This window comes from Rhopilema esculentum, chromosome 9, assembly GCF_057945365.1.
Source record: "Rhopilema esculentum isolate cy_ngs chromosome 9, ASM5794536v1, whole genome shotgun sequence".
NCBI lineage: Eukaryota > Metazoa > Cnidaria > Scyphozoa > Rhizostomeae > Rhizostomatidae > Rhopilema > Rhopilema esculentum.
The window spans coordinates 1,480,977-1,492,191 of NC_142823.1; the positions used below are offsets into that span (position 1 = coordinate 1,480,977).

Below are 11,215 nucleotides of genomic sequence, written 5' to 3' on the forward strand. Positions count from 1 at the left end.
AGGACATACGAAATTTGTTTAATGATTTTGTTGCGGCTTGAGAAAAGTTTATCGCCTTGCGGAATTATGGGTATAGTTTTAATCATATGGGTCGCATTTTTCAGACATGTGCGGGATGATGGGTTCAAATTTCGAACCAAAATGGTACGCCCCCGTCCAAAACAAAGCAAGGCCCCCATTCCCTCTACATATCGGTCCTTGTGTGTCTCCTTACCTGAACAAATGAGATCATAGAAGTGACGTCAGTTTGCTTTGAGTGATTAAATGCAATGTGACTTTTTCTACATGTGAATATTAAGACCCACAATTTGAACTGACTTAACAAATTCTATAAATGGCTAATTTCATTTAAATTCACTCATAGAATGTGAAGCCGAAAGAGGAACAGTCTTAAAGATGGTATCTATAAAATGTATAATAACTGTTCCAAGACATCTCTGGCCTTTTAAATGGCTACCTTGAAAACATGGAATGTGGAATGTTGGAATGCTGGAATGTTGGAATATGAATAGAAGAAAGTTAGCCTTTGCAAGGTAATACCTTCCTATACGATACGTTTTCGTATCAACGAACCCAAATTAAACATAAATATTTTTGTTAGCATGTAGTTATATAGTTATATAAGTTTTACATTCCAACATTCCAGCATTCCAACATTCCAACATTCTAACATTCCATGTTTTCAAGACAGTCCTATTTAAATGCTTTATATTTGAATCTCTTACTATTTTAAATGTCAAGTCAGTCTGAAAGATCCATTATCATTTCTGGCAAACATTTTGTCGCAAAGGTGAGGCTACAAAAGAAACATCCAATTCGACATATTGACTTATTTTTCTTTATCAAAAAGCAATAGAAAATATATTTACAGTATTTAAAAGGTTTGTTATTATTGAAATCTCATATATCTGCTGGCTTTTTCTTCCTTAATTTCTTGGTTTTCTCCAATTTCACGGTTTCCAATTCAAGTTGAGAAAGTTCTGATATTCTTGCTAAAAATGATTTGCTAGCCTTGAAGAGAGGATCAGGATAGTCGCTTGCTGCAAAAAAGGAAAATACTCTAAGCTGGATGATATACATTGCTAACATCGATTACAACCCAGTGTAAAAATCCCGGTGAAAATCGCAGGGGCGGATCGAGACATTCTCAACATTCTCATTTGAGAATGTCAGATTTTTCCAGTTTGATTATTCTAATTATAATGCTACAAGTAATGGATAAGCTCAGGTTTAAGGTTCAAGATTAGCTTTTTTTTATTTATTATATATACAAGGTATTCATTTCTACACATTAGCTTTATTTAATATAACTCCGTTCTACATTTGCAAAACATTTTTCGAACTTCTCCGATGAAACACCAAATTCTCCTTCATTTAACCTAGTATCCAGGAGAGTTTTGATAAGATGACATCAAATTTTTTCCATCCTTTTTAGAATAAAAGGCGATTGTCTTCCAAAAATATTGGGAGTCAACTGGCTCCCTTCATCCCTCCTTGCTGTCTGCCACTTTTTATTGTTTGTTTGTCTCTATTGCTCCTCTTAAACTAACGATATTTTTTTATCATTACACCCCTAAAGCACTGAAATCATTTTCTTTGGCGTTTCTGGGAAATGGGCGTGGCCCTTCGGTCATAATGGGTTTTGAGAATGTCATATTTTTGTCTGGATCCGCCTCTGGAAAATTGTCCCCTGTGAAAGGTTCACCGACCCGAGCATCTTCATTTCCCCATGTCCTCTCCAAGCTAACATCTTTTAACTCGATAGTCTTCAGCTCTCTCTTTAGCACGATGTCCCATCCCTTGCCAGTCCAAAACAAATTTTACTACCTTTGTCAGATAGCGAATTACATATTGAGGAATAAATCATTTCGTTCTCTTTAAATTGGTCATCAACATAAAAATTCTAAAAAGGTACAGAAACATGCTAAACCAATTGCTCTTCAACTCTTGTGACGAACAAATCCCGGCTATCTTCAAACATGAAAAGAGGAGCATAGGAAAGGATTGAGAATAAAAAAGCTTCCTTTTCATGGAGCTATAGCGTATATAATAAGGAATGGAAAGGTTTTATAACATTATCTTATAACAATATCTTATTAGTAAACAGGGTGTTGCAGGAGTGTCTATAAGAAATGCAAATTTGAGAAACACGAAACATGATTTTTAAAGTAAGACCTCTTTTTCAGTAACTGATACAAAGCTGTTTTTGGTTAATTGAAAAAGTTTATATTGAAACCTTTGAAAATTGTGGCAAAAAATTGATTTTGATAATTTTGATAGTATTGACATTGGCTTTGAAAAAAACTAATAACTTGAAACATGCCAAGTTTTTCGTTTGACACCCTTCAGAGTATAAAACGTCAGAACATAGGTCGAAAACTCTAACTTAGGAAATATATATAAACTCTGTTGTAGATCGAAATAAGCCAATCAAAAATGCGAGCATATGACTGACTGTAAAGGTTGTCCAGTCAGTGCCGCTTGCCAGTGGAGCTATAACTATGTGTAACTATCTTTGCCTTTGTAACACCGTACCTCTGCAGATTGTCAATAACTTAAAATGTATGGTCTTTACATCCTTGGGAATTTTTTATTTTAAATTCGTCTCCTTCATCTGTATTCATTAAGATAAGTTCTGCTTCATGATTATACGGCTTATATCTAAGAAGTTGATCAACACTACATTATTTATCTAATAAGAAACTTTGACCCTGATTTGAAGTTTATCTCATCCCTTAACAAAAGCAACAGAACTGAAATTGAAAAAGTTGCTTGTTAATATGCGGGACTCTACTGTATCGAGTTTTGGAGAACCTGTCTAGAAATTCCAACATCACATAATCTAATAAAACAAAATGTTACATTTCACTTGATTTTATTCAAAAGTTGCTGATTAGAAATCATCAATTGACAAGACTTACCACGATTTGGAAGATCAGGCTGTTTGGATTTCCATCTGAAAAAGATTTTGTTGATTTAAATGATCGTACTGCCATGGAATACGATAAATGCAAGAAGAAAATGAGCGAATAAATGCTTCATTAGGCGTTAACGAAAATTAAAAGACTGAAAACACTTAGAAATATTCTGCATTGACATTAAGGGTAACCTTGGACTGAAACTACGAGTTACCATGGATTGATCTTAGAGTCACCCTGGGTTAATACTAATATTTACATTGGATGATCACTAAGATTTTATTAGGATTGACACAATGAGCTACCTTGGACTGACACGGAAAATGACCCTGGTTCACAGTATGTGTTACTTTGGATTGTTACTATGACGTGTAATCCGGGGTGGACACCAAGAGTTACCAAGGTTTGACGCATTGAATCATGCTGGATCCACAATAAGAGTTACCTTGGATTGATCACAGAACTACTCTAGGTAAGCACTAAAAGTTACCATGGATTAACACTGAGAGCTATCTACACAAAGAATATTCCTGGATTTACAGAAAGAGTGACCTTAGATTGACACTCAGAGTTACCTTGGATTTGATCCTGCAAAAGTCTTGGAGGCCTTTCTCGTCCTAGTCAACTGCTGGGTTTTCAGCGAAGCTTTGTTGACTGCGTCAAGTTTCTCTGGCCTGTAACTCATTATTGTGAATGGCGCTGCAATTTCTACAGAAACGTCCTTTTTCAACTGCGAAGGAGCTTTCAGAGGAGCTTTTAGTCTCGTCTGGGACTGCAGTAAGCTAGGCAGGTTGAAGTTAGCATTGTTGGCAAATAGTTTGCTTGTAGGGTCACTGAAATATAGAAAAGTGAATAAGAGGTACATGTAATACAAACCGAGGCTGACATGTTATTAAAATGGCCGACCATCAACATAGTCATCATTTTGAGATTTTCAAGGACTTGACAAGACTAAACGTTGCTTTTTTCTTACACAAACACATGCTACAGTGTAAAGAACAGGACGGTTCTAATTTGCAACTCCAAATTTTACGTTCGTATGTTTCCAGGCATATAAAATTTTGACTAGCTTTCAATGCTTGGACTAGATCCATACAGACTATAATTGTATGGCAAAATTTTCACTGCAACAGTTTTCAAAACTGTGAAACAATCATTCTTTAGTTTTTAACTGAAACGGAATTCTGTGGCGGAATATTTGTTAAGAAATTTGTTCAACTGTGGTCTCACTTTTCCTCTCCTTTACCAGCTAATTGCCAGTGATTCGAAACACAGTCAAAACCATTTGCATTATTTCATACATTAAAAAGCTATGGTTCTTACAACATGTACACTTACCCCCGTATCACAGAAATGCGCTTGAGGAAAATAATAGCATCAGGCAGAGAGAAAGGGGGTTGCCATGACTGGCAATAAAAGTAGCAAATTCGAGGTATTTTGGATTAGGTAAATCAGCCTGTTTAAGGCAACATTGGTTGCAGTTTATTGAACTTGGAAAAAGTTTTTGTATTGGGATTTAATCAGTGGGCTGGGCCAAAGACTATTTCAGATGAAACAAAACAAAAGAAGCAAAACTGGAATGGAAATTTGAATGTTTTTTAGTGATGAAATGACAGAAATAGTGGAGAATGGATGCGAGAACCGGTGATTTTTTATTCAAAGGACACTGGGCAATATGAATATTCTTTGAATTTAGCAAAGGTGGAAAACAAACTCTTTAATGAAGGAGATCACTAATAAAATTTAATCGCTCTAGCAATTTCGTAAGGGAAAGATGGAATTTTGCTTTTCCTGGCTATAGCCATCGACAGCCCCTTGAAATCTTCCAGTTACATTGTTGGGTGAAAAGTATAAGTAAGCCCTCACTTTTCTAGGAGAAATGAGGGCTTTTCTACAGCAAAGCTACAAGAGCAAGAAAGGTTGCCATTGACATGAAAAATATAAATAACGAGGCTTTGATTTCTGCAATGAGAAAAAGCGAGATGAGAGTACACGGTGCTCGTTTATTTGAAGATAGCTCGTATTTCATATGTTCTTGCAAGAGACTGAATCTCGATGCCACAGAAAAAAGGGTTAAATATGCTAACAACCTCTGAACCTTAATGATTTTCGCATGGTGCTTACCCAGCATTAAATGAAACTTCAAGAACAAAACCTTATAATCTATAAGTAGAGAGAACACCTTAGGAATACACAAACTGAATTACAGAACTAAATAAGTTTTTGTACCGCAAAATTTGAAGACGGCACGAAGTGACGGAAATATTACTTCTTAAGTACCTTTCGTCCGACACTCTTAAGAGTATTAGCGTCAGATAATTACCGAAAGAAGGCAGATAATTTATATCTAGGTAAATGATAATTGCAACCAATACATCTCCCACACAAACACTCAAAGTAGCTAAATGATAGAGCTATAAAACTCCGGAAGGGTTATGTACATCATTACCCTGAAAAATCTTGCTCAAACTTGCGACATATTAGGATCCTCTCTTTGATGTAAACCAAGACACTACTTGAACAAAAAGCAGGTGCGTAACTGCAATTTTCTTCGCAAAAAGGGTATTTGTTGGCTGTTTGAGGCCAATGTGTCCACAGGCCCATCGTAGTATGTCATACTTTATCGATCATACTCTACAGCCCCTTTGAATTTCGGCTGCAGCATTCTTTGGAAAAGGCGAGTTCAATGATAGTAACCCACACTGAAAAACCCATTTTCTACCTAAAGACTTTGAGGTGGAAAAACATCCAATGATGTAGCAAACATGAACAAATAGCGAGGTAAAAGCGAAGTTAACAGACTTACAAAAAAGTGAAGAAGCTCATTTTGGCTTAATAAAATAGGAATTCCTAAAGGAAGACACTGATTTGTTTTGAAACATAGCAGCTAGAGCAATGCTCGCTTGCTGTCGATATGAGTGTCGATGCAAAATATGGTATAAACGAGTGGATGTCTAGCATGCCTGGCGTAATTTAACGCTGGTATTTGAGCATATGCTCGTTTAAAATCAATGGCATTTAAAATGTAAACAGATTAGATAGGTTAGCTTGCAAATAAGGTAAGCAAACATAGATGAACTTTTTGAAATCCCCGAATTCGCTAGATCATGGAGTTAGTTCCTTCTACATTGACAAGGCCGGCAAGATACTAACAAGATATAATGATAATCACAAGATGTGAAAAATAAAGTATTCTTTATACCTATCTTCCAGGTGAATGATATTGAAATGATGCGAAGACTGGCCCGGATATTCAACAGCAAAGACGATTCTAAGCTGCTGCTTTTTCATGTTCGATCAGACATAATTCAAGGATGGCGCAACCAGGCAACCTGCTTAAGCTCTACAAACATGCAACAATGCTAGTGCAGCGATGAACATTAAAACTTAATAGTGGTTAGAAGATTACTTTAAAGCGTGCAAGCGCTTTTTGGATTTGCATTTAATAGCTTCCTCAATGTCGGTTTTTACTTTAAGGTGTTATTGAAGAATCATTTGTGATGGTCGTTGATTGGAAAAGTGACATTGAATGTGCTAAGGAGCTTTCATAACGCGAGGAAAGTTGATGATGGGAAAGAAGAAGAAGAGGGAGGCAGGGAAAATGCAGGAAGCGGATAGCAGTGATTAACAGCAAAGCTAGCTTATTTTTTGGCAAATAATGAAATTGAAAATGAGATAAATTCTTGTGCGAACATATTTTTGTATGGTCACTGTTTTGATTGACAGCCCTGGATCAGAATGCTCGGAAATTAACTGTGTTATATGTATACAAATGAGATTTCATTAACGCAGCATTGTAAGATGAATAGAGGCATAGTCATGAAACCTGTAGCTGATGTTCGCTTTTTCAGAATCCATTGAAAAAATTCAGAAAATTTTGAAAAGGGAATACAGCTTGACCTTTATCGATTGCTCGCAAAATTAATCGGCGTAGACTTTGACGTCAGCAAAAATGGCGGCCTTCAATTGAACAAAACTTGAAAACGGGTTTATATCATACACATTTCATGCTGCTATTGTATTGATTTTATAAAGGAACGGAACACAATTCACAGAGCACCATTTCCAAGGAGCAAGTAATGCAAAAGTCAGGGCAGTGGCATGCCCCGACAGGACATGAATGGGGAATTGAAGCGTCCCTTCCCTCCACTAGCTTACAGGTCCAGCCTGACCCGACTGTTACCACCTGGCAGGGTTCCCTAGCTCAGGGCTACGAGCGATGGCCAGCGGCTAACTCGGCGGGAGACCGGCAAGGAGGGCGGATGAGCTACAACTCCAGGGGTCAACGGCTTCGGGCGGAAGAACTCCCGGAAAGAGGGATGGGATGGTGTCCCTTTAAAAACACTGCAGAGGTGGTTCTGGGGGCCCATCTCTACTATTAGCCCCTTAGTTTTATCTATGACCATTACAACAAACCAAAACTCAGATTTTGGGATAGTTGGAGGGTCATGGTACCTTCTGATAGAAGATGGTACCTGATGATGATGAATGCAAAAGTAGCTTGGTTCACCAAAGATAAAGTTCACATCGAACAATGGTATTACTGAAGCTGGTTTGGCCCAACAACAATCTTTGTCTTTCTCTCTACAGCACGCGGGATGGTTGTTCATACAGACTGAATGGATTTAAATATATCCATTCAGTGAATTGGTGAATCCCCAGGCCTTATGCCCGGTTCTATTTGGATCCTAATCTAACCATTTTCCATCTCAAGATTTTGCTTGGCGTGTCTAATTTGATGAAATATATATCTTCAAAAACGCCGATAAGAATCAGCTCAAACAGGGGATTGCAGACCAAGTTGCGTGGGATTTTAACCCAACAAAGAAGTCGATTTCCTTCTCCATTCAGGTGTTTAGGTTGTAAAACTGAACATCAAAATAAGAAGTCGTTGTCCTTCAAGCCATTTGGGACATTTGGCCTTGCACTGATACTGATCATCCAGTATATTACTGTCGTAAGAACAACAAATAGAAATTACCATTGCAACCAAACAAAAACGTTTATTTCCCCTCCATTCAGCATGTGAGTTTTGGATTACACGCTTTTCTTCATTAAAGAACCTGTCGATAACACCGTAGACCAAGAAGTTCCTTAATAGTTCTTTAATTTCAGACTTGGAATCTTCAAGCCTCCAAACCCAAAAAATTATAAATGTTATCCCAGGATTTTCCATACTTTAAATGAGCACACAGATATGATACAAACAATTTTCCTTCAGTGGGAAAAGAAGACATTAGCTTTCAGAACCCAGGCAGCCACTTGACAGCTATAAACATTTTGCTTTCTTATGCAGTTCGACCAGACCCCTAAATCCTAAATTCCGGATTGAGAGCTTAAGAGCAAAAAAGAAGGGATTAAAAGTCAGTTACAAGCATAAACACACTGATTCTCAGCATGGTTATTCATTTTTATCCTAAGACATGCTTTTTCTGGGATAATGGTACACAGGTGACTACGACATGTATGTTTCTCAGTTAAATAATCCCAGATACAATGACCCATACAAAATCCCACCAGTTTAAGTATACAACTGTTTAGATTGTATGTTCTTGTGCTAAAGCCTTTGTTCATTTAATTCTTTGTGAGACTTATTTTGATTTCGAAATTAAGTGTCCTTTGTAGCATTTAATTGTTTCATTGCCAATCCACTTAAAAAGTTTACTTTCAAAAAATTTAATCTAGATTTCAGGATTTGGTTTTGAAAGGGTTTACAATGCTAAAAATTCAACGAGAAGAGTGTTTACAAAACATGGATGTATTTTTCTGTAGCAATAACCTTAGCGAGGAAGAAACAATTTTGTGCAACATGGACAATAAAAAGCAGTACCAGGTTACTATAGCAAGAAAATAAAATTCAAACATTATCAACTTGCTCTAGGATCGACTAAATGGATTGGTCAGATAACTAAATCTATTGGCTTTAAAAACAATATCTAGCATAATTAATGAAAAGCAGGATGAGAGAGTCTCTGTGACTTTCACAAGATCTGCCAAAAATTTAATTTTTCTATAACCCTTATAAATTGTTTGTTTAATATCTTAGTTAACAAACTAAACATGTCTATGATAGCAATCATTGCATAACTTAACTATACCAGAAATTCTCTACCTTCAAAACAGTGCTTATCAAAATCAAATGTTTTGAACAAGTTTATATGTTTTCATCATTAATCTAAAGCTTAAAGTAAAAGGTTTATAATAGATTAAACCTTGTTTACAGGCACCGCGGAGCAGGGGGCTGGGGGGGCTTTAGCCCTGCCACTTTTTGCAAAAATGCCAAATATTAAGTATCAAACTACCAGAAAAGCCTCCTTTTATATGGTTTTAGCCCCCCCCCACTTTTTTAGAACCTCCACTTTTCTCGACGCTCCGTAGTGCCTGGTTTATCGAAAATTTATATCTAGAACTTCACAACTATGAACATAGCTGGACATGAGGAGGATATTGAAGTACACAAACTTTCTGAACTAAAAGGCTGTTTAGAAAAAATATCTTGCACATTTTGTTGATCGATGATTTTTTGAGATTGACATTGCTTTTGATGAAGCTGGCACCAAGGTATGACTGATTTGACTAACTTTTATAAATGATACACAATTAATATCTAATTTGTATCTATTTTTCACTCACCCTCCTGTATTTCCATGTCTATAACGGAGAGATATTGTCTTGGCTTCATTCATTGTGTCATATCCTAAGTACAAAAAACTCAAAATTTAGCTATCAAAGTAATGCTTAACTAATAACTTAACTAATAAGTTGGACCTTGATCCAATTTAGTGGGGGATAAAAGTCCACAATGCTACATAATGGACAGAGAATCTTTGATGTTGTTGGTCTTGTGAAGAACACCAACATCCAATATGATTATATCTTTAGGCATGGAGCCATACTTTTGAATCATGTAGTTTTGTACACATGATCTTGTTGTATAGGTTAGCAAAGATTAAGAAAACCAAACTCAACACCTTACCAGCCATTTCTTAATGAGTCATTGCCATATAACAACTGACAGAATTACAAAAAACAACATCTTTTAATTACCTGAGTTAATGTTTGAAGTAAACAGAACATCTTCAATGCCACCTTAACAGCTAATCAATCTCTTGATATTACAACAAGGCAGGTATTCTTTGTATCTAGCAATACTAGCACAAAAGATTTTTCCCTCGATAGTCTTTTGTGTCAACAAAAAAGAGCTTCAGCCTTACACAAATAGACCACAAGCAATAACATAATCAACTGTCAAATGTATTTAAAAGTATCAAAGTTTATCATTGCTCTTACCTAAAACGGGTCAATTTTTAAATGCGCACTTGGATTATAGAAATGTTCCGTGTTTTGATGAAACTACCCAAAAATGACTGATTAAACTCCCTCATGCTTTGCTCGAGGCAAAGATGTCATGGTTGATAAACCGCCATTGTACTTTATTGCGTATATGCTATTTATATAATAAAAAACTTTGACAAGTTGAATTATGGTTTTAACGACTGAGGTCACGAATCGATCTCATGAGGAAAATTTGTGATACAATGTGTAATTCATCATGGGGGAATAAATTATCGCCAAACTTACCAGTTGTGCTTTCTAATACTTTCTTTTGGGCAGCAAACTTTGGTATGACATCAGCATTGAAACTGTGAAATGACAATTTGATGTCTTCTTGCATGTAATTAATGCGAGAAAGCTTAGAACTTCAGTAGCGGCATCTCCGTGAAACTTCAATCCGAGCAGCAAAAAAAATTAAGATTACTTTGATCATAAGCGTAAGTTGTTTGTAAACACTTTTCGAACGGGTTCTAAGTCCTTGGACGGTTTTCTTCAATAGTATAAGAAGGATTTCGCTCGCGGTTGTTTCCCTGATTGTCTTTCAATTCAAGATTAAAGAAAATCGGTCGCCGCTGCGGTGAGCTAACTAGCCATTTTTTATTTGCAATTTAACCCCGCACCTGCCGTAGTTTCCATAACAACAAAGCCTCTTTACCCGCTCGGTGGTTACTGAAACGAGACTAAAACAGAGAAAATGTCTTCTCGCCTTCCCCGGTTTTCAGCCCCTATCTCTTAAATTTATCATTTAATTTCGGCTTAGATATTAGAGATCTAGATGGGCATCCACCCCATAAGCAACTGGGCAAATAAAACTTGTTTTATCTACGAAGTTCCTATTTATATTACGACCCGGACCAGATCAGCAATGCTACTTTTGAGTCACACCACGGGTACGACAATTTTTTTTATCTCAAATTTTTGAATTTGCCATCTTGAACATTCGTACTCTGCAAATGGATTTA

The 11,215-nt window shown here is 36.5% G+C and overlaps 1 protein-coding gene across 4 annotated transcripts; it reads right to left on the minus strand.

Moving 5' to 3' along the window:
- Positions 1 to 815: 815 nt before the first annotated feature.
- Positions 816 to 10,893, minus strand: LOC148959527 (uncharacterized). 4 transcript variants are annotated; one of them, XM_089110165.1, is made up of 5 exons: positions 10,500 to 10,893; positions 9,552 to 9,615; positions 3,494 to 3,751; positions 2,922 to 2,956; positions 816 to 1,040 (listed from the first exon to the last, which is right to left on the minus strand). In XM_089110165.1, exons 1-5 carry the CDS (start codon positions 10,591 to 10,593, stop codon positions 901 to 903), a joined length of 591 nt encoding a protein of 196 aa, XP_088966291.1. In that variant the 5' UTR covers positions 10,594 to 10,893; the 3' UTR covers positions 816 to 900. The 4 variants fall into 4 exon arrangements, with proteins under 4 accessions (XP_088966291.1, XP_088966293.1, XP_088966294.1 ...); XM_089110167.1 differs by lacking the exon at positions 10,500 to 10,893 and adding an exon at positions 10,209 to 10,469; XM_089110168.1 differs by lacking the exon at positions 10,500 to 10,893 and adding an exon at positions 9,966 to 10,171.
- Between the last annotated feature and the right edge of the window lie 322 nt (positions 10,894 to 11,215).